General features: G+C 41.9%; 1 protein-coding gene across 6 annotated transcripts in view; it reads right to left on the bottom strand.

Moving 5' to 3' along the window:
* Positions 1-25,145, bottom strand: part of LOC137300495 (astrotactin-2-like) — a 1,223,335-nt gene that overhangs the window by 908,545 nt on the left and 289,645 nt on the right. For all 6 annotated transcript variants that reach the window (XM_067969577.1, XM_067969574.1, XM_067969575.1 and 3 more), the window contains one exon: positions 22,630-23,005. In XM_067969577.1, the coding sequence (XP_067825678.1) occupies positions 22,630-23,005 (376 nt within the window). The remainder of the gene's footprint in view (positions 1-22,629; positions 23,006-25,145) is intronic.

Genomic DNA, 25,145 nt, shown 5'->3' with positions numbered 1-25,145 from the left:
ATGAACAAGAGCAACCTGCCTCTACCTCTGCTGCAGCCACAGGGGAAGCACCACGTAGGAGTAGTCATCAGCGTACGGCAAAGGTTTTGTGAGCACAAAGGGGATGCACAAGGGTGTTTGACGGTTTGTCATGTTTTTCATTTATATTTGATTTTTGTTAATGGCACATTAAATATTATTATCGTCACCACTACTGCTACGTCTCGGCCATTCTTGACTGGCTTGTGTAATAAGTCCCTTTCATGAGGTTCATCATGAACACCCACACTTGATGCCACCCACTGGGTCACCCTATAGTGAGTGTATGTGTCGTTGCACAACTATTTTGTGCAGGTGCCTGTGGCGCAGCACTGTGTCGCGGAGCTCCATGTGGCGGAGGTGGACGGTGTGACTGGCGAGGCTGGTGATGTTGCTCGTCCTCAGATGAAGTGATGAATGCAGCTATGGCGCACCCATCCTGATGGTGTGAGTTTGAGGGGGTCCGCAAAGTAGGTAAATATGTTTGCACAGCAGAGTTTAGGGTATAAATTAATAATTTTGAGTGGAAAGACAAAGGTGTTGCAGCCAAAACTTTGTCTGAAGTGACAGAGTGCCCTGCTGCAATAAATGAGGTATTCCCCCAACCTGTCAAAAAATCCTTTGAATCTCCCACTGGTTGCTGGCTGAAACACGTCTGCTCCAACAGGGAGTGTTTCTCACAGCACGGGAAACACGCTGAGGATCCTTCAGAATTGCACCCTTGCCAAAATCTCCAGTCAATGAGGTCTGTCAAGTACCTCAACTACCTAAATAACTATCCAAAGCAGCATCCCACCGGCTTTAATTGCCGGTGGGAGTCCCGCATGTGGGAGCTGCGCATGCACCCTAACGCGTCATTGGGGAACCCGGAAGTCAGCGGGTTGGAGCCGGGCTCCGAGCCCGCTCCGGGATTCCGCCATTTTGGGAGCCCCCCGCCCCCACGCACCCGCTCGGCCATCCGAAAATCGGCCCCTATGTGTTTCACACTGTTCATCTCTTTAATAAAAAGCAATCAGGGAAAATGTATGGGCTGGAGTTCTGATTTTCAGTGTAAATTAGTGATCAAACAAATTGAAGTTTTATGGCCAATGGCCGATGAAACAATCCGAGCGTGAAGAGATTTTAATTATCAGACACACTTTTATTGCATAATAGAACATTTACATTTATATTTTACTACCAGCATTCTTCTTTGAATATAATGTTTTGTGAAGAGACCCTTGTGGAAATAAGAAAGTGATAATGTCACGCAAGTACAAGAGCATCTTATAAAACTCAGCATCTTATAAAACTTACAACAATTAAAATTCGATGTTTATGTTCCACATTCACTCAAGAAAGCAGCTCCTGGCATAGTGAAAAAGTTACATTTTTGATTTAAATAAACAATTCAACTAAATTATTAGCCACGTGTCTAGAATAGAGACCCTGGGGTAGATTTCCAACTTGGTACTTGGGCGTAAAACTGGCGTTGCAGATCGGGCGGCCGTTATAGAAAGTGTCCGATTTTTGAAAACAATGGCAATGACAATCGGTCGGTTTCTATAACGGGGGCCGATCTGCAACGCCAGCTCTACGTTCGAGTGGCAAGGTGAAAATCTACCCCCATATTTCCCATTACATGCGAAAAGTGCGTGCCCCAGCTCTGGTTGGCACTGGTGTCCTGTTGAGGAATATGGTTAAATAGAGGCTTTGTGGTAATTGTATTCAGGTGGTGGGTGTCAATTGGGAACATATAAAATTCTGACACGGCTAGACAGACTGGATGCAGGGAGGATGTTTCCCCTGGCTGGGGTGTCCAGAATGAGGGGTCACAGTCTCAGGATATGGGGTAGGACATTTAGGACTGAGATGAGGACTCAGAGGGTGGTGAACCTGTGGAATTCTCTACCACAGAAGGCTGTGGAGGCCAAGTCACTGAATATATTTAAGAAGGAGCTAGATCGATTTCTAGACACAAAAGGCATCAAGGGGTATGGGGAGAGAGCAGGAATATGGTATTGAGATAGAGGATCAGCCATGATCATGTTGAATGGCAGAGCAGGCTCAAAGGACCGAATAGCCTATTCCTGCTCCTATTTTCTATGTTTCTATGTTTCTCTTGTATCCGTTTATAGGGAGCATATCTCGGGGGTGCATGATGTGTAAGGAGGATCTTTGAGAATAAAGGCTTGGAAGCAACTGAAGACTAGGCTCTCGTATTCTATCCTTCACCACCTGGCTATCCAGTTTTTTTTTAGAGTCTATGTCCTCAGCTACAGTATCTAATGCAATGGTCAACTTCAAGTCCCCAAGTAAGTTACTTGCCACACTCTTAACTTACTCCTCCCTCAACGTGTGCTATGTTCATGCCTCCAAGTCTTTGTTCATGTCATTCTCTTAATTCCCCTCCAACAGGTGCATTGGAGTGGCACACTGAATCACTTTTCAATTGTCCTTCTCAATTGGGACAATAGCTGGCCAATCTTGGCTCACTTCCCCTTCCCGACCACTTGGTGAGATCAGTGCCCGTATAGAATTGTGTGTACAACAGCTGCATATTACCACACCATGATCCAGTCTGGCAGTAAACCAACATCCAGAGCTACCCCAAATTAAATGCATAAATTTTAATCATCTGTTTGCAACCCCAATCCTTCACCAAACCAACAGGGGCACAAATGACTGTTCATGGGTCAATTTCAGCTTAGAATATGTGGAAGACCCTCAACAATTAAGCAACACTGTGTCTGAAATTGAGTTTGTAAATGCTTGAGGAGAAGGAAGCAGCTTCCAAGAAGGGCACCAAGAAAACTATGAATAAAGTGCCAGCAATGGGCGGCAAGAAGCGGAGAAGGTCGAGGAAGGAGAGTTACTCGATCTACGTCTGCAAAGTGATGAAACAGGTTCACCCCCGACACCAGCGCCTCCTCCAAGGCAATGAACATCATGAACTACTTTGTGGACAATATTCTCGAGCGCATCGCGGGTGAAGCTTTACGCCAGGCCCATTACAGCAAGCGCAGCTCCCGGGAGATCAAGACCGCCATGTTCCTGCTGCCCAGGGAAGTGGTCAAACACGCCATGCTGGAAGGGACAAAGGCAGTGACCAAGTACACCAGCTCCAATTAAAACTCCGCAATGTACTGAAAAAACACACAAACAGCAACACAGAACAATGTAATCCATGTAATGCAATCACTCTAGTTACAAAAGGGTTCAATGAGGCAATCTCCTTTGATCTATGTTCAATGCTACACTCATGACTTCCATTCATTTTATTTTAGCCCACACCAGCCTGCAGATACACTGCTGTAAAATAGGGGGAACAACTCACAAAACAGATAAAAATACCAAGAAAGTAACATCAGCTCCAATTTCTCCCCTTCCGAGTAACTAGTGAGCACATACCTCCTTCATCAGACAGTAGAAGAGGATGTCAATTTTGATTATCCCATCGAGATCCTTTCTGTAAGTTTAAAGCATAAACAGAACTAAAGCAATTCAAGGGAGAAAGGGCAAATAAATCAGGAAAAAAGTACCAAGAAACTGAATACCTTCTGTAAGACTGAGAATTGGAGAAAAGAAAAATAAGAGATCAGAGAAACTAGCAGCGTCGATCTTGGCAAAAGATGCATTTCACAATTGAAAATTTAGTGTCAAAACTGCAATTTTGATAACTGCTATTCACCTTAATTTTGATGCAATTTTTCTTTTATTTAGCTTTTACTGAAGAGCCAAAATTCTGTGGAAATAAACATAGAGATTATGTGTGGGCCAACACACAAAACCATTCCACTGAAGGGCAGGAGTGGAAATGATCTGGAAGCCTTCCAAATAGACCAAGAGACTTCCAATGTGTGCAATATTAGATTACATTTGCAATGTATCTAGATATAAATATTTGAATCTTATCTCTCCCCTAAACATCCAATCAACCCCATGTCCTCGATAAGTTTAGGCATTCTACCTTGAATACAACTTATGAAGATCAACAACAACAGCAACAATTTGCAATAAGAATAGCACCTTTAACATGGGAAAATGTCCCAAGGCGCTTCACAGGAGCATAACAGAGAGAAATTTGCACCGAGGCAAAGGAGATATTGGGAGGGATGACTAAAAGCTTGATCAAAGAGGTAGATTTTAAGGGAGAGAGAGAGAGTTGGAACGGTTTAGGGAGATAATTCCAGAGCTTACGGCCTAAATGGCTAAAGGCACAGCTGTCAATGGTGGGGCAAAGGGAGTGGGTGATGCATAAGCAACCAGAGTTAGAGGAAAGCTGAGTTCTTGGAGGAAGTTACAAGGGACGAGGCCATGGAGAGATTTGAACACGAGGATGAGAATTTTAAATTCAAGGTGCTGGTGGATCAAGAGCCAATTTAGATCAAAGAGCAAAGGGGTGATGGGTGGACAGGGCTTGGTGTGGGTTAGGATACAGGCAGCAGAGTTTGGATGGGCTCGTGTTTATGGATGGGGGATAATGGAAGGCTGGTCAGGTTAGCATTGGAATAATCGAATCTGGAGATAACAAAAGCACAGATGAGGATTTCAGCAGCAGATGGGCTGAGGCAAGGGTGGAGACGCGTGATATTACGGAGGTGGAAGTTGCGGTCTTTGTGTTGGAGAGGATATGTGGTTGGAATCTCAGCTCAGGGTCAAATAGGATGCCAAGGCTGAAAACAGTCTGGTTTAGTCTGATACAGTGGCCAGAGAGGGGGATGGAATTGGTCGTGAAGGCCCAAAACTTAATTGGAGGAAATTTCTGCTCATCCAGGACTGGATGTCGGACAAGCAGGCTGACAACACAGTGGAAGTGGAGAGTTCGAGACAGATGGTGGTGAGGTAGAGCTGGGTGTTGTCAGCGTACTTGTGGAGCCAGACGTCATGTCTTTGGATGATATTGCCGAGGGGCAGCATGTAGATGAGAAATAGGAGGTGGCAAGGATAAATCCATGGAGGACTCCAGAGATAATGGCTTGGGGAGCAGAAAGAGATGCCTTTGCAAGAGATTCTCTGGCTATGACTAGATAGGTAAAATTGGAACCAGGTGAGAGCAGTCCCCCTCAGCTGGACAACAGAGAGGGGCGTTGGAAGAGGATGGGCGATCATGTCAAAGGCTGCAGAGGTCAAGAAGGATGAGGAGGGTTAGTGCACCACAGTCATAGTCACAGAGGATGCCACTTGTAACTTCGACCAGGGCTGTTTCAGTTATGTGGCAAGGGTGAAAATTTGATTGAAGAAGTTCAAACATGTTGTGGCGGGAAAGATGGGCATGGATTTGGGAGGCGACAACAGGTCACTGACTTTGGAGAGGAAAGGGAGGTTGGAGATAGGGTGGTAGTTTGCAAGAACAGAGAGGTCAAGGGTTGTTTTCTTTGAGAATGGAAGAATTTAAAGGGAGCTTACAATACATGAGAAGAGGGAACCATTTACAGTATCTGCTAACATGGGGCCCAGGAAGGGATGCTGGGTGATCAGCAATTTAGTTGGAATAAGGTCGAGAGAGGAGAAGGTGGGTCTCATGAACAAGATGAGCTCGGAGAGGAGATAGGAGAGAAACTAAAGAAAGATGCAGGTTCATTCATAATAAGTGCGAGGAAGAGAGATACCGGGACAGGTCATCAGGGTGCTCCAGCGGTCATAGTTATCTGATTCAAACGAGTACCATTGATCACTACACTTTGTTTTCTGTTACTTAGGCAATGCATGATACAGTTTAAAACTTAATTCATCTCAAGAGATTTCACTTCAGTCTAAATACCATATGCCACCATATCAAATAACATCTGAAATTATACAATATCTATCACATTACCACCAACCAAGAATTTCTATTTCACCTCAAAGAATTCTAATATAATCACTCAGCAGGAGAAGCCTTTCATAATCCAGCATTAGTTTGCGAATTATTGCTTTTATTCCTGTGAAAATGAACATGAATTGTTTCCTTTGTAATAAACTCTAGTAACAGTTCCTACAGATGTCATGGTAACAAAGTTATTGTTTCCAGGATCATCCTGACAATTTTTTTTGAGAATTGGAACATTAGCTGTTCTGCAGTCTTCTGTATATAAACGAGTTACAAATGTTCCAGTCACAGCTCCCTCCACTCATTATCCTCATCTCCTTGGGTATTCTCAAATGCATTCTATCCAGTACTGCTGCCAGGCGAATGTTTAGGCACTCCATTTAAAAACAAATTAATTTATTACTCATCTCCTTGAATCTGAATAGATTCCATGCCTTTTACCTACTAGAATCAGTTTTGACAGCAGAAACTTTGCAAAAAAATCTTTTAAATTTTGGCCAGAAGATTGGGAGGAACCCCCCCACCCCCGCTCCGTCTTTGTTCGAGTAGTGTCTTGGGATCTTTTATATCTACCCGAGCAAGCAGGCAAGGCCTCAAATTAACATCTCATCTGAAAAACAGCACATTTTATTCCCTCAGCACTGCAGTGAAGGATAATGTGCTCAATTTCTGGAGCGAGGCTGCGGATTCAGAGCCAGTGCTACCACTGAACCAAGTCTACATTTAAAATATCTATTGCAATTTATTTGTCATCCTTAGATTATCTTGTCGGTGGTCTTTTTCCATCGCCCCCCATTTATGTTTCCTTACGCCTTTAAAAATCTTTAGATTTTTCTCAATGCTTTTTCAGCCTTCCTATTTTTCAACCTTGTACTTTCAGATTGCACATATCTAATTTCTTCTCTCCTTAATTCATCCGAAAAGGATTTCAATTGTTGTCCCTGTGTGTGTGTTTTTCCCTATTTGTTCTCCCCATTGGCTTTTGAATCAGCTTTCATGAAAAACAGTGTTTTTGCTGTATAGTTTCTGCCATGCCATTAGATCATTATGATGCCTGGTGTTCAAACAAATCCCCACCTATGAAATTTTATCCAGTAAATACTTGATTGAGCCTGTCCACTTTCCTGATCCCCATTGTAACAAATTGGGGCATAAATTGCTCACTTGAGGACGCCGTTCATCTATGGCGTTCTCTCAAACCGCCAGTGAAGACAGGGAGCAAGTTCAAGAACGCGCACTCAAACCAGGAAATCACAACCTTGCTCCCACTGGTTCACCGGCGGTTTGACAGGTCCGAATTAAAGGGCCACCTACACTACAATCAATAAAATTATTAAACATTCATAAACTTACCCATCTGCCCAGCTGGAACGAAGATACTTACACCGCCAAATGGTACGCTGGAAAATACCAGCTCTACACTACTTTTTAAAAGCATGGTGATTGGTAATGACTGAGAAACAACAAAAAATTAAATTTTAAAAATGTGGAATATTACTCTAATTTTAATATTTTTTGATCATTAAATTTTTTTTTTAATTAATTTTTTTTTACTTTTAACTTCTGTAAATTTCATTACATCAAATAATTTGCTTGGCATTTTATAAGATATGTTACATTTTTATTTAAACTAACATACAGAAGTTAACTGTGAAGGAATGAATTCTAGTTGCCTGCTTGTGGGCGTGACTTGTCTTCTCCACACATTCTGTGGGTGCGGCTTCCATTCCCACTGTCTGTATCAATTCCAAATGAACCTGCGCTGAAATCACGGCGCTGAACTTAAAAAAAAAACTGAAAAGGGAGCAAGTGGACGTCGGAGCCCGTGAGGCAAGTTTTATTGTAGCGTTTGTCCGCAGCCTATTATCTCAAAAAGTAGTCTTATGGTTGCTTCAGCATTAATTTTTTCCCCTTGTGGAAGATCTCTTTCCTTTATTTCACCTGAGTTCAGGGAAGTCAACATTTCTCGAGATTATCACCTTTCCTTTCTCTAATATACTTTTTGTTTCAATAATTCCATTATCCCCCATAATGGAGGGGACCTACAGTGGATAATGGAAATTTGACAGATAATTGAGAGTCTCCATATGTTGCTCTTGGGTATACAGTAATATCCTATATGTATGCAATAAAGGCAAGTGCAATACAAATTACAATAATAAAATAAGGTCCATTCATCATAAAGGGGGTACAAATAAAAGCTGTGCAATGAAGCAATGTCTCATGTAAGGATGTGTAAAAATGGTGGCAGATAAATGAGATAGTGGCTAACATGTGCACAGATAACGTATACTAAATTCTTCATCTTGTCCTGGTGGACTACAGCAATTCCCAAATATATATTTTTTTCTGAAGCGGCAGACTTACACCGCAACTGTGTTGAATCTTTGATCGTGCAAAAGCTAAATAAACTGTTTGACCTACTTTGACACTCAGTGAATTGCAATGAGAACAAAAACCTGTATTTATACAACGCCTTATCAGATCTCTCAGAAACATCTGAAAGTGCTTCACTCAGTAAATGACTTTGGAAGCACAGTGACTGTTGGTATGTAGGCAAATAACAGACATTTTTAAACAAAAAAAAATCTCACAAATGGCAGTGGTGGTGTGGCTGAGTGAAGATCACAGGACTCTTCTTCAGATCTTCAACATTCATGTGAACCATTGGAGTAGGCAGATAGGATCTCCAATCTCAAAGGATGGCTCCTCAGAACTACACAGGAATGTTAGCCTATCTTATTGGCTGCACTCCTGGCATGGGAATCAAACCAACAACCTTCTGTCCCAGAAATGAGAATGGTATCACTTAAGCCACATCTGCACTTTGCTTTTTGTACTTTCTTGAGTATTTTTAATCACAGCTATATGAAATTAAAGCCCTTCCTCCAGCTTTGGCCAGATCTTTATTAAAATAATCACATCCAACTTTTTATCCCAGGCGCAACCTTTAATTTCCAATATCTACATTTTTTTAATATTCCACTTGTTATTATAAAACACTGAACTTTGTAGTTATTGAATGATCCTTATCATTTAACAATTTTTATTCCTTAATTCTTAACACTTGAGGTCCTTCATCATAAGTATTTACTATGACTTTTTTTTAAATGATTAAAATTTAATTTAACGTGTTCATTTTATTTTAATGTGTTACCTCTTCTCAGGCGATTGAAAAGACAGTTCTGGGGATTGCAATCTATTGCAGTGACTTTGAATTAACGCAGAATGGTCAAATTTATAGATAGCTCAAAGTAACAAAAGAAATGCACCTTAAATGAAACGATGGGGGAGTTACAATATAACTCTTGGTTGGAGGCCAATACATATTAAAAATGGCACAGACCTGGTAGACCCGAGTCAAACTGTTCACTCCAGTCGAGGAAACAGAAATTAAGTTTTTAAAACTTAATTGCACATCAGTTGCAACCAGTCGGAAAATGGAGTGATTCAAGTGATCAAAGTAATTTCATATCACATGAAAAACTGACAGTATCATCAGCTCAACAACCTCACACCCGCATCAATGTGAAGTAAAATAAACCATTTCGCAGCTTTACATAATGTATACTATAATTATCCCATTAAAGCATCAGGTTTAAGGATGACAGAGCAAAACTGAATGTGATCTTACGGACATTTGGCCTGTGAAGCATTGGAAATCTTTTAAGCATTTCCAGACATTGCTATGTTTAAAAACAGAATTACTTCAGAAGTAATTTGCTGACTATTGCTATGTCGGCAAATAGAACAGTTATTTGTTGCACAAAACAAGATCCCACACAGCAATTAAATGAATTACCAGTTATTTTTTTTTATGATTGGCACCCCTGGGCATGATCTACTCTTAATTTAAACCAGTTAATTCAAAATCCTGGATAATTCCTTTCTTTTTACATATTTTCTTCACATTGCCATATTACTTACATTCCTGAATTCCAATCGATGGATAATTTATTTTTTTCATGCAAAAATCTCTGGATTATCGTGGTAAACTGTGAAATCAGACAACTGCAAGCATTTAACCCAACCTCATCTCAGAAATGGGCTTTAACATTAGTTGTTTTGAAGAAACTGACAAAATACAATAATAGATACCCCACTTTTGCTTTTTTTTAAAAAAAGTTAAGTGTTGTTTATGAGAAAAGGGAAATGGCCCCCTGTGCTGTAACTTAGGAGATTCTGTGTTTGTCCTAATTGTGCTTCACCCTTTCTCTGGGCTGCCAGAGGATACTGAACAACAGGTGGGCTTCACAGGATCAGAACAGCGATGCCTATGTCTTGTTTACACTTGTATGATTAATCTTGTCAATCACTGCAGTATGGAAGAGTGCCTCGGTTATGCTCTCAGCACACAAGAAAATCAAAGTCCTTCCATTCATTTTTAAACAGGGCAGGGGTATTAGCCAATTAACCTCTCAACTGATCTCCTCAGATAATTAGCTTTCAAATGCACAGAAGAACATGACATCCTTCTTGGAATCTAACATGCCTTCCCTGGAGTCTTAACTTAATTGGCTTTCAACTAAAAGGGCACATGACATCTTGACGAGAGAGTTAATTTGAACTCCAATATAAAGTGGCCAGAAAGCTTATTGCACGAGTGTCTCAGAAAAATCAAACAGTTAAGTTTAAAATGCTCCATTAACCCCTTCCCTATCTTTTCTGACTCCAGAAGTTTGTGGACTTTATTTTTATTTGAATAAAATATCAGCAAAAGATGACCAATTCTTTCTGACCAATGATTAAAGGATATCTTAGTCCATTTCACTGAAACCTGAAGGGAAAATATTCTGCAATAATACAAAAATTTTAACTTCTAAAACCAACCTGCACATGAAATCTGGTGGGGCATTTTTCACACTGACATAGAGGAGAACTAAACCATTCCAGTCCAGATTCACCAAAACTTGTTTCTCCTTTACACAGTGTGCAACACCAAAGAAAACAACATAACATGTCCCCCACACGGCAAATGGGAATTAGACATTCTAATGAGCTCTACAAGCACTTCTGCATCATGCAACTCTTCCTTGCACTCAGTAATAGTTGCAAGGTCACCTCAGTGGGAAACAAAACAGCCATTTCATGTACTTGTTTATCATAAGTTTGAGTTCCAGACAATAGTAACATTGGTTAAACGTCCTAGAAATGAAGAAACTCACAGAAGCAAAATCATAATATCAACTGGCTATTATGAATCATAGAATCATAGAAGTTACAACATGGAAACAGGCTCTTCGGCCCAACATGTCCATGTCGCCCAGTTTATACCACTAAGCTAGTCCCAATTGCCTGCACTTGGCCCATATCCCTCTATACCCATCTTACCCATGTAACTGTCCAAATGCTTTTTAAAAGACAAAATTGTACTCGCCTCCACTACTGCCTCTGGCAGCTCGTTCCAGACACTCACCACCCTTTGAGTGAAAAAATTGCCCCTCTGGACCCTTTTGTATCTCTCCCCTCTCACCTTAAATCTATGTCCCCTCGTTATAGACTCCCCTACCTTTGGGAAAAGATTTTGACTATCTACCTTATCTATGCCCCTCATTATTTTATAGACTTCTACAAGATCACCCCTTAACCTCCTACTCTCCAGGGAAAAAAGTCCCAGTCTATCCAACCTCTCCCTATAAGTCAAACCATCAAGTCCCGGTAGCATCCTAGTAAATCTTTTCTGCACTCTTTCTAGTTTAATAATATCCTTTCTATAATAGGGTGACCAGAACTGTACACAGTATTCCAAGTGTGGCCTTACTAATGTCTTGTACAACTTCAACAAGACATCCCAACTCCTGTATTCAATGTTCTGACCAATGAAACCAAGCATGCCGAATGCCTTCTTCACCACCCTATCCACCTGTGACTCCACTTTCAAGGAGCTATGAACCTGTATTCCTAGATCTCTTTGTTCTATAACTCTCCCCAACGCCCTGACATTAACAGAGTAGGTCCTGGCCCAATTCGATCTACCAAAATGCATCACCTCAAATTTATCTAAATTAAACTCCATCTGCCATTCATCGGCCCACTGGCCCAATTTATCAAGATCCCGTTGCAATCCTAGATAACCTTCTTCACTGTCCACAATGCCACCAATCTTGGTGTCATCTGCAAACTTACTAACCATGCCTCCTAAATTCTCATCCAAATCATTAATATAAATAACAAATAACAGCGGACCCAGCACCGATCCCTGAGGCACACCGCTGGTCACAGGCCTCCAGTTTGAAAAACAACCCTCTACAACCACCCTCTGTCTTCTGTCGTCAAGCCAATTTTGTATCCAATTGGCTACCTCACCTTGGATCCCGTGAGATTTAACCTTATGTAACAACCTACCATGTGGTACCTTGTCAAAGGCTTTGCTGAAGTCCATGTAGACCACGTCTACTGCACAGCCCTCATCTATCTTCTTGGTTACCCCTTCAAAAAACTCAATCAAATTCGTGAGACATGATTTCATCTCTCACAAAACCATGCTGACTGTTCCTAATCAGTCCCTGCCTCTCCAAAATGCCTGTAGATCCTGTCCCTCAGAATACCCTCTAACAACTTACCCACTACAGATGTCAGGCTCACCGGTCTGTAGTTCCCAGGCTTTTCCCTGCCGCCCTTCTTAAACAAAGGCACAACATTTTCTACCCTCCAATCTTCAGGCACCTCACCTGTAGCTGTCGATGATTCAAATATCTCTGCTACGGGACCCGCAATTTCCTCCCTAACCTCCCATAACGTCCTGGGATACATTTCATCAGGTCCCGGAGATTTATCTACCTTGATGCGCGTTAAGACTTCCAGCACCTCCCTCTCTGTAATATGTACACTCCTCAAGACATCACTATTTATTTCCCCAAGTTCCCTAACATCCATGCCTTTCTCAACCGTAAATACCGATGTGAAATATTCATTTAGGATCTCACCCATCTCTTGTGGTTCTGCACATAGATGACCTTGTTGATCCTTAAGAGGCCCTACTCTCTCCCTAGTTACTCTTTTGCCCTTTATGTACTTGTAGAAGCTCTTTGGATTCTCCTTTGCCTTATCTGCCAAAGCAATCTCATGTCCCCTTTTTGCCCTCCTGATTTCTCTCTTAACTCTACTCCGGCAATCTCTATACTCTTCAAGGGATCCACTTGATCCCAGCTGCCTATGCATGTCATATGCCTCCTTCTTCTTTTTCACTAGGGCCTCAATCTCCCGAGTCATCCAAGGTTCCCTACTTCTACCAGCCTTGCCCTTCACTTTATAAGGAATGTGCTTACCCTGAACCCTGGCTAACACACTTGTGAAAGCCTCCCACTTACCAGACGTCCCTTTGCCTGCCAACAGACTCTCCCAATCAACTTCTGAAAGTTCCTGCCTAATACCATCAAAATTGGCCTTTCCCCAATTTAGAATTTTAACTTTTGGGCCAGACCTATCATTCTCCATAGCTATCTTAAAACTAATGGAATTATGATCACTGGTCCCAAAGTGATCCCTCACTAACACTTCTGTCACCTGCCCTTCCTTATTTCCCAAGAGGAGGTCAAGTTTTTCCCCCTCTCTAGTCGGGCCATCCACATACTGAATGAGAAATTCCTCCTGAATACACTCAACAAATTTCTCTCCATCCAAGCCCCTAATGCTATGGCTGTCCCAGTCAATGTTGGGAAAGTTAAAGTCCCCTACTATTACCACCCTATTTTTCTTGCAGCTGTCTGTAATCTCCTTACATATTTGTCCTTACATATTTGCTCCTCCTGCCCCTCCCTTAGCCATGTTTCAGTAATAGCTATAACATCCCAGTCCCATGTACCCATCCATGCCCTGAGTTCATCTGCCTTGCCCATCAGACTTCTTGCATTGAAATAAATGCAGTTTAATCTAGACTTCCCTTGGTCTTTGCCCTGCTTTCTCAGACCATCTGTCCGGTCATGTTTTGTACACTCTCCCTTACTGCCTTTTGTTTCTGTCACCACTTTACTTCCCACTGACTTCCTGCATTGGTTCCCATCCCCCTGCCACATTACTTTAAACCCTCCCCAACAGCACTAGCAAACACTCCCCCAAGGACATTGGTTCCAGTCCTGCCCAGATGCAGACCGTCCAATTTGTACTGGTCCCACCTCCCCCAGAACCGGTTCCAATGTCCTAGGAATTTGAATCCCTCCCTCTTGCACCATCTCTCAAGCCACGTATTCATCCTAGCTATCCTGTCATTCCTACTCTGACTAGCCCGTGGCACTGGTAGCAATCCTGAGATTACTACCTTTGAGGTCCTACTCTTTAGTTTAACTCCTAACTCCCTAAATTCAGCTTGTAGGACCTCATCCCGTTTTTTACCTATATCGTTAGTGCCTTTCTGCACCACGACAACTGGCTGTTCACCCTCCCCCTTCAGAATGTCCTGCAGCCGCTCTGAGACATCCCTGACCCTTGCACCAGGGAGGCAACATACCATCCTGGAGTCTCGGTTGCGTCCGCAGAAACGCCTGTCTATTCCCCTTACAATTGAGTCCCCTATCACTATAGCTCTGCCACTCTTTTTCCTGCCCTCTTGTGCAGCAGAGCCAGCCACGGTGCCATGAACCTGGCCGCTGCCACCTTCCCCTGGTGAGCCATCTCCCCCAACAGTATCCAAAACGGTATACTTGATATGATTGAAGAAGCTCAATTGCTGCAGCACTGGTCTTTATTAGTTAAACTATTATCCTTCAATTACAACAGCATGATTGTAATTTTGCTGTTCACCAAATAAAGTTGCACTTCAAAGGATCTGTTTACATCTCACTCCATCGCATCTTTTTTACTGACAGCCCTATAATTTGGTTATCTTTGTTCAATGCTGTCTCTTTCTGCTTCTTTGTAGTGTTAACTGCTCATTACAATGGTCCAATGAGCACTGGAATGGTGTGTTTTGCTCCGTGCCATCTCACACAACTGTCTCTGTGTGACAGCAGTTTCAATGATGCAGACCAATATAATTGAAAAACATCACAAATATTTGATCTGATTTTTACTGATAGTTGGAAGTGAAGGAACAGATCTTTAAAACTGCATGTCCTTCCACATCTACACCTGCTAAAATTGCAACCAAACATAAACAAAACTGTCATTAATTCAAATGCAACAACAACTACGACTTGCATCTTCTTCTTCTTCATCTTGTAGTAGTATTTGATTTGATGACAGTTTTGACACCGAGCCACATAAGGAGATATTAGGACAGGAAGAGGTAGGTTTTAAGGAATGTCTTAAAGGAGAGAAAGTTGGAGAGATGGAGAGATTTAGGGAGGGAATTCCAGAGCTTTGGGCCTAGGCAGCTGAAGACATGGCTGCCAATGGTAGAGCGATGAAAACCGAGGATGCACAAAAGGCCAGAATTGGATAAAACCCCCTGTATTTTATCGTAAAAAGGCAAAAAATCAGTTTCAATGTCCATGTATCCTAAGTCTACGCTTGAAACCAAAGTTCTGACCAAAAACAATTAGTCCTGCCCTGGAGATCAGACACATTTGGAGGTACGTACTTTGATATACAAGCATATAATTTAAATAAATACATTTATTTTAAACCTTGCTGTCCCCGATTGGTCAGATGGAAAGGATGAGTATTTGAATTCCAATTTAACGTACTGCATGAAAAAGAAAAGCTTCTACAGATCATCTGATAATCATATCCAACAAAGAAGTCGAGCAATCAGACCCATCTCACACCAGACTGCAATTTAATCAGATCTTTTCAATATGCAAAGCTCACAGCCTGGACAGGTTGGCTGTAAGGGACATCCCTGTGACATGGATATTTAATTAGTCTGTGGTTGACGGCCAACTCATTGTGTTCCTAAATCCTGTTGCAGGCAGGTGACAGTTAGACTATTACAGGTGACAACTGGATTATTACAGATGACAATTGGATTATTACAGGTGACAATTGGATTAATACAGGTGACAATTGGATTAATACAGGTGACAATTGGATTAATACAGGTGACATCTGGTTCAATCAGTAATAAGGAGATTGTAAAAGATTTGGGGGAAGCCACACACAGGTTAGCAGAATGGGAGGACAGAAGACAGATGACACAAATTAATTTGGATAAGTGGGTGGAAATCAAGGAATAGGAGAAAACACGCAACGAAAAGACACCGAAGGGTGTGGATGAGCAAAGATATCTAGAGTCCGATATCCCCACCATCACAGAAGCGAGGCTTCAGCCAATTCAATTCACTCCACGTGATATCAAGAAACAGCTGAGTGCACTGGATATAACAAAGGCTATGGGCCCCGACAACATCCCAGCTGTAGTGCTGAAGACTTGTGCTCCAGAACTAGCCGTGCCTCTAGCCAAACTGTTCCAGAACAGCTACAACACTGGCATCTACCCGACAATGTGGAAAATTGCCCAGGTATGTCCTGTCCACAAAAAGCAGGACAAATCCAATCCGGCCAATTACCGCCCTATCAGTCTACTCTCAATCATCAGCAAAGTGATGGAAGATGTCCTCGACAGTGCTATCAAGTGGCACTTACTCACCAATAACCTACTCATCGATGCTCAGTTTGGGTTCTGCCAGGACCACTCGGCTCCAGACCTCATTACAGCCTTGGTCCGAACATGGACAAAAGAGCTGAATTCCAGAGGTGAGGTGAGAGTGACTGCCCTTGACATCAAGGCAACATTTGACCGAGTTTGGCACCAAGAAGCCCGAGTAAAATTGAAGTCAATGGGAATCGGGGAAAACTCTCCAGTGGCTGGAGTCATACCTAGCAAAAAGGAAGATGGCAGTAGTTGTTGGAGGCAATCATCTCAGCCCCAGGACATTGCTGCAGGAGTTCCTCAGGGCAGTGTCCGAGGCCCAACCATCTTCAGCTGCTTCATCAATGACCTTCCCTCCATCATAAGGTCAGAAATGGGGATGTTCGCTGATGATTGCAGTGTTCAGTTCCATTTACAACCCCTCACATAATGAAGCAGTCCGTGCCTGCATGTAGCAAGACCTGGTCAACATCCAGGCTTGGGCTGATAAGTGGCAAGTAATATTCCTGCCAGACAAGTGCCAGACAATGACCATCTCCAACAAGAGAGAGTCTAACCACCTCCCCTTGACATTCAACGGCATTACCATCGCCGAATCCCCCACCATCAACATCCTGGGAGTCACCATTAACCAGAAATTTAACTGGACCAGCCATATAAATACTGTGGCTACAAGAGCAGATCAGAGGCCGGATATTCTGTGGTGAGTGACTCACCTCCTGACTCCCCAAAGCCTTTCCACCATCTACAAGGCACAAGTCAGGAGTGTGATGGAATACTCTCCACTTGCCTGGATGAGTGCAGCTCCAACAACACTCAAGAAGCTCGACATCATCCAGGACAAAGCAGCCCGCTTGATTGGCACCCCATCCACCACCCTAAACATTCACTCCCTCCACCACCAGCGTACTGTGGCTGCAGTGTGTACCATCCACAGGATGCACTGCAGCAACTCGCCAAAGCTTCTTCGACTGCACCTCCCAAACCCACGACCCCTACCACCTGGAAGGACAAGGGCAGCAGGCACATGGGAACAACACCACCTGCAAGTTCCCCTCCCATCCCGACTTGGAAATATATCGCCGTTCCTTCATGGTCGCTGGGTCAAAATCCTGGAACTCCCTTCCTAACAGCACTGTGGGAGAACCTTCACCATATGGACTGCAACGGTTCAAGAAGACGGCTCACCACCACCTTCTCAAGGGCAATTAGGGATGGGCAATAAATGGTGGCATTGCCAGTGACGCCTACATCCCATGAACAAACAAAAAAAAACATAATTCTCTGCATTGCATGTAGGTAAAGCCTAAAAAATGACCAACAGCATTTTACGTTTCATAAACAGATGCATAGAGTACAAGAGTAAAGAGGTATTGATAACTTTGCACAAATCATTGGTTCGGCCACAGTTAGTGTTCTGTGCGGAGTTCTGGGCACCTCTACAGAAAGCACATTATACTCATAGTGTAGATTAATCAGGATGATGCCAGGGATGGGAAACTTGTTATAGTAGGACTATTTCCACTAGAGCAGTAAGGCTCAGAGGAGATTCAGTCGAGATTTTTAACATTCTGAAGGATTTTGATAAAGTGAATAGGGAAAGCCTATATCCTCTGGCTGGGGACTTAGTGATGAGTGGTTATCAATTTAAAATCGTCACTGAGAGTGGGGAAAGCAATTCGGAGAAATAACTTTACACAGAGGTTTGTAGGAGCAGGGAATGTTTTGCCAGAGGGCCTGGTTGAAACAGAGACCATTGCATCTTTTAAGGGAAAACTGCATAAATATTTGAAGCAAGGGAAGATGCATGGCCATGGGGAGAGTGAAGGGCAGTGGGATTAGTTCTGAATTGCTGTAGAAAAGAGCAGGCACAGACATGATACACTGAATGGCCTTCTATGGTTCAATCACATAGGAGAGAGGATCATTCAAGTTAATCTAAGGAGCTAATATCCCATATTTTTTAAAACCATGGCATGAGTGGTTACAAGAGCTAGAATGTGTTAAGGTCTTCAGTTCTGGCGTGTTTTCACAGGTCCTGAACTGATTATAGTTATCTCGCATATATCAATGTATTCAGCCATCCTGGGTAATGGTTTAGATTGAAAGTTGTGCTTGGCATGGATCGCACTTGTGAGATGGGGCAGGGCCAATGATTGGCTGTAGCCCTTTGATTGACAGCTCAATGGCCAGAAGACACTGGATCTTGCTATGAATTTACCTTGATAATGAGCAGATATAGGTATAGTCCAGGTTGTAGAGGATGCAAAGTCTGCTTATGGGAACAGTGGGCGACACTAAATCCTGAGTAGAATATGTAACATGAAACCTAAAAATGTAATAAATTCCCACACCCAGCAAAAACTGTCAGCTAAGACCCATCATACACAACACAAAGCAAAACAATTTCCCCCAGTAAATTAAAATGTATTAAATAATTTACTGTTTTACACAGAAGAAGGGACATTTAAGCCTAAATCTTTCATTAGTTGAATTAAAGTCAATCAAAATAGCATCAGCCCAACCAATACAAATTAGCAACAAGCTGAACTGGCACAATATGCCTGGTTATTGATTGTTGCACCCAATTTTCAAAAGCATCTTATGCGATTGATACTGAAGTGCATTTACAAAATGAAGTTGGATGCCATCTCCATAGAGCTCTTTAAATATCTGGGAAATGTTTGCCAAGAAGACCACTTCTTTCTCTACTTCCCAACATTACTGTTGTCCTCAAATGTTTTAATGCATTGTTACTACGAGTATCGTTGCCCGGATTGGATCAAAGTAGCAAGAGTTGGTCTGCCATCTGCAGAGTTGCCAAGTTTTTTTTTGCGTCTCAGTCGAGTCACAAAGCTAAATGTTTTTATGAGCTCTGCAAACTCTGGCAAGGAATTGAGATATGGATCTGTGAATTTAAAACTCAGTCTCGTTTGAAGGGATTTTCAAGATGGGATCTGTAAAATTGCGTTGTAAGTCACATAACACAAGGGGCAACACTAAAGTGCCCTCCACACTTGAAATAACACAGGGTGACACACGGCGTTAAAAGACAAACTTGTTTTCCTTTTGTTTCTCTACACTGTTTGTATTAAGAGTATAGTATGCATGGGGGATATGCTGTTCCATTTGTAAGGAAGGCCTTCATAACTCAATGGCTTCATCATTCACCAGCTGTCAGTTCTTCACTCCCAAGATATGCTTGGCATTGCACTGATCTCTGTTCCCTACCGTAAAGTGAATCTAAGACAAGGTGTGTCAGATCAATTCAATTGTATAGTCAGAGCATCACACACTATAAATAATCCTAAGGAAGACAACAAAATGGAAAAAGCCACCAATATATAAAAGTCACATACTTGCTGGGGGGGCCAGCTTGAACACTTAATTTGAACCCTATTTATATTTTTTTCTTTGCAGCTTATATGGAGCAGATATACTGTACATCCACAATGGAAAGTGTCAAATCAATCAGAAAAGAGCATGTGGGGAGATAAAGATGTTGTGATCTTTCAGCCTTCATAATACGCACAGCCCAGAAGGATATCATGAAATATATTTATCCACTGAGCCTTCAGGACAGCCTTGCATTATATCCTTAACAGCCAACATATTTATTCCCCTAAAGAGGTCTTCAGATTGTCAAAAAGAAAAAGTTTTAACTCATTTGGAGGTACAAATGTGATGTGTTGTGGGGAGGGTGAGGAATAAATTCAGAAATAGGACATCGGGAGATGCATCCCCGATTTTCTTCGCTCTACCATTGGCGGCCGTGCCTTCAGCTGCTTAGACCCTAAGCTCTCGAATTCCCTCCCTAAAGCTCACTGCCTCTCTACCTCTCTCTCCTCCTTTAAGACGCTCCTTAAAACCTACCTCTTTGTCCAAGCTCCTGTCCTATTATCTCCTTATATGGCTCGATGTCAAATTTTGTTTGTGAACGCTCCTGTGAAGCGCCTAGGGACATTTTACTATGTTAAATGCACTATATATATATGCAAGTTGTTGTTGTTGTTGTTTCTGCTTTGTGCTGTATATTTATGAGCTGCCTATGGGTGGCATCTTGCCAAGATTCCAACAACTATCATTTAATTAGAACACAGCTCTTTTACAATCCGAAGAAGTCATGGCCACAAGAGCTGATCTTGGGCTTTGCAGCCCAGCTCTAAACTCAACACTTGACAATGGGCAGTAAAGTTATTTGTCCAATTTAGCTTTACTATAAAACAAATAATTGTGAGAAAATTCAAGTAGATGGTATACTCCTCCAGTGAATGGTTGGAAAAAGCCTGCAGTTCACACGAGTGCAGGAGTAATTGAGTGATGAGTTTCTGTTTGCTCTTCAGCAGGTAGAATGGAACATTCACTGCCTGGTGTGCCACTGATCTAAGAAGATCATAAACTCGATATGTGGTCTGTGCTGAAGTGGCACTCAGGAGGTGCCGCAATTGTCTTCAACACTCCTGAGATATATATCAGTGTACCTGCTTCACATCATGTCTGGTGGCCCCTGCTAGAACTGTGCACAAGATAGACCCGGATGACAGCCCACCCAATCTCATGCATCCAGAGAGAACCTACAGCAGCTCGAACACAGCATCTATTGTCATGGTTTAGTTTGAAGCAGCGTTTAGGATTTATCTTTACCATATAATTTACTAACTTTCGGAGGCTTCCTCTTTCCTCAGGTAAATTTACATTTACCTGAGGAAGGAGGAAGCCTCCGGAAGCTTGTAAATTTCAAATAAAATCGTTGGGACTATAACTTGGTGTTGTAAAATTGTTTACAATTGTCAACCCCAGTCCATCACCAGCATCTCCACATCATATAATTTACTGGCATATATCTCCAATTGGTCCCCTTGCAGTCACTTTGTTTCAAGGCTGAAGAGCACAAGGTTCTTTACACTTTCCTCACAACCCACTCTATTCCACAAAGCAATTCATAATTCATTTGAGGCTACAATGAAAATTGCACGGAATTTGCTTCTTTGGATCTGCTGTTACAGTTAAGACTGATTACCCCATAATGCACTGAATATCATTTATCAGGTAAGGCAATAACAATCATTCTGACAGTTTATGACATAATAAGGGACTGAAAGCTGATTGAAGTATAAGTTGCAGACAGATGACAGTGGATATAGAAGATGACAGTGGATATAGAGAGAGTGTTCATTCAGACTCATACGTTCACATACACATAAACTATAACCATGTTTAAATTTCATCATTTTCTCTGGACCGTTTCTTTTCCAAAATTCTTATTTTTATGAGGAAGCAGTTGTTCTTTGACAATTATTATCCAGTACACTGTTCAGAGGGTTCTGTCCAAACTCAGCACAAAAACGCAGAGCTCAATGGCTGAGTGATATTAGTTAATGTGAAAGAGATGCAATCGTTTTGGCTCTACTCACACTTAGCCTCTAGAAAAACTCATTAGGTTGGGGTTTCACAGTCAATTCACCCACTAACCAGGCCACAGCATGAATTTTGTGGCCTTTTCTGCAGCTCTCAGCCACTGAGATTGTATCATCACTAATCTAAACAATGGTACTAACACGAACATGGAACTTGAGGCAAAACAAGGTTGGAAATCAACACTGATCTTCTTGACCAAGCCCAGTGGCAAAAGACCAACAGCAACCATGCAAGTGGAATATGCATAAAGGGCAGCAAGGTATCCTAACAATGATGTGCACTTTCCACACTACATTCATGATGACCGGGAAGATTTTTGGGGGTTTTCTTTTACAATAAACAAGCGAGCTGTATGAAAATGCTAAGTACAACTCGTCATTTGTGTAATGTTGATGGACCTATGGTTTGATTCACTTCAGTCAGCCGCTGCTCTTTAATATCCTTTGGATCTAGAGACATAATCTATCTTAATTGCCACATTATCCTAAAGTTTATAAATGGAGATGCAGTACATATATACCTCAGGTTTCTCTCACTGCTCCCCTGTATCTAATTTTTTTTGCTTTAAAACTGCTGGCCACGGGCAGTCTGAAAATAGTCTGTTTGTGCACAACCCCATTTATCAACGACACTGTGAATGCTGAGTGTTGTCAGCTCGATGTCCACATTTAAGATCTGTCAACCAAAGCTTCATCATGGGAGGGTGTGAGATAAAAGATTCTATAACAACATGTCTGCTGCCAGTCTACAGTTTTAAAGCACAAAACAAGAGCATCTTGTATTATGTGACAATTTAAATGACTCCCATCAAGTGTTCAACAGAAGTGCTTGATTAATGAAGAGAGCAAGAAGAAGAAATATAAAAGGACCCAACCTGCAAAACTTGGTTTCTCCTCTTCTGCTCGTCCCAGGCTCTCCAGTGTACGGGTCACCTGACTTCCAAAGTCATCTTCCCTGTTGCATGCTTCGGGACGAAGTTGGTTGTCCTCATCTTCGCAGTCGTAATCATCCAGGATGGGTGTCTCTCGGATAGGCATTCCAACCACGGAATTATGGGCCTGTATCCGAGAGTTCCGGAAGCTGTCCCTGGCCTGAGGTCCCAGCAGCACAGAGGGGATGTAGTGAATTTCATGAGTGGCCTCCGTGCTGGCGCTCTTCTGAGGCACCCGCCGCCTCTTGCACCATCTCCGGCGCGCGTACAGTACCATTGTGAAGATTAAGATGAGAAGCAGCAGAGCAATCAAACCTCCCTGTGGGGTAAACAAGTGAAGAAATATTACTTTTTCTTGGTTTTAAATTTAACTTTTTCCTCCCCACTGCCGTTTGTTCCCTTACGAGGATCACTCATTTGACACACTGGGGGTAGATCTTGACTTTGCGCGCTAGTGTAAAATGGGTGATAGTGAGTAGGCAGCCCGTTTTACATCTCTCCTGATTTTTATTTCCATTGGAAAGCTGCCTTCTCGCAATCACCCGTTTTACATTATCGCACAAAGTCAAGATCGACCTCATTTTCTCTCCACTAGTACAAGAGAGCAGGTATGGGGAAAGATAGTGTCACATCTTTGCTACTCCTTGACATACTGACTGTGGATATGTGAGGTGGTCACTTTATTCCATCCTCTCCCCAAACTGAAAAGTAATACATCTTTCATCTGATAGCCTGACCCATGCCAAAAAAAACCTCTTTATTCTGGCTAGCAGATTTTCCATGAAGAGACCCCTTTCAAATGAGTACTGCGATCTTGGGGTCAGATAATTAACACAACCCACTTAATCCTAGCTTTTGTGGTTCGTGTTATTATCATTTCATTAAAAGTAGTGAAAAAACAAAGCCCGTTTATGTACAGACATAGATAGTTTAGTACTCCATGGAACACTATAGTTGGTTTCAGTTCTGCTGAGACATGAAAATGTGAATCTATTGAATACAGCCAGTCAAGACTGAGTAATGCAGATTGCAATATTCGATTCATATCCTTGAATTTTTCCCTCATTACTTTGGAGAATTTCTATAAAGTTTTATTGTCTTAGAAAATGTACTTGCTCCCTCAGGATAGTAAATAAATTTGGAAGAGTCCATTACGCACAAATTGCACAAGGTCTGTTGGAATAAACAGGTTCAGTGGACATAATAGGATAGATTTTCTACCCCAATGACATTTTCTAGTTGCACACTTTAAAACACTATCATGTCCATTTGAACTCAGACAACGGATTACTGTCCTGCAATTCACAGAGAGGCATCTCTTGTCTAATACGTGTGTAGATAGTCTACTCCCTACTTCAAACGCCTCCTAAAAAAATCATTCATGCCCCACCCACCAATCCATAAGATTCCCCCTTTTATTGTTCACTGTTCACCTCTCCACCTTGTGAAATGCTCTGACATATTCTTTTAATGCAAGATCCCGTAAGTATATGCATGTTCATACACGCATATAAGGAATAGTGCACATACAAGATGCAAATCATGTATGGTCTTGGTGAAAGAGTGGGATGATTGTCCATAGTTTGTCCATTTTTCCCTTTTTCCATCCACCCTCCAGACAAACAAGATGACCTGTGGTGAGCAGTTCAATACTAAAATCCTCTTATGGACCTTTGTATACTCTCTCAAAAATCATTTTGTCAATTTTTTTTGAATAGTTATCTGTTATATATGTTTGTAGAACAGGCCTCACTGTTTACTTGAATAGCAAAGGATTGTAGCAACACAAAAGTAGATTTGTACAGTCCTGAAAGTCTTTTATTGAAAGCTATGAATAGTTTCCTGCTTATGAAAGGATTGCGCTCAGGGTGCTGATGTTAGTCTAAAGAAAAGCAACAAAGAGACACACTCTCCTATGCACTTCAGTATTCAGTGAGCCATTCTAGCCAGTTCCCTCTTTATCTTACAGTCTCTATTTCACAAACTAAAGAGACAGCACTGAAGTTTTTTTTTTATTTACCGGCAAGATACACAATTGCTTCCCCGGACCCAGAAGAATTAAAAGATCACACTTATTTATTGTGATGAGATTCTTTTGGCAACAAACATCTCCCGAGAGCAGAGTTTGAAATCATGCACCTTTTTTCCTCCTGACCCAGAGCTTTAATCAAACACAGCAGCAAAGCGAGGAATTGTCTCGCTGAGATCAATAGTTCAAAGGACTAAATGAATGTAATATGGCAGCAGTAATTACAATTCCCATCCCTCCTTTTCCTATTCCGTCCATTTCTTCACTCTGTCACTTAAGTGACAGTAATAAGGAGAAGGACTCATGGAATGTTAACGCTGCATTATCAAAGTCTGTTCAGTTCATTGCATGAGGCAGAAGCTGAATAATGTTAACATATTTACATTCATTTTCTGCAAAGCTTAGGGAAATTTTTTTTATCAAAGTATCA

Source organism: Heptranchias perlo, chromosome 31 (genome assembly GCF_035084215.1).
Source record: "Heptranchias perlo isolate sHepPer1 chromosome 31, sHepPer1.hap1, whole genome shotgun sequence".
Taxonomy (NCBI): Eukaryota; Metazoa; Chordata; class Chondrichthyes; order Hexanchiformes; family Hexanchidae; genus Heptranchias; species Heptranchias perlo.
Note: the sequence above shows the minus strand (reverse complement) of the source record. Positions and strands in the feature narration are given on the sequence as shown.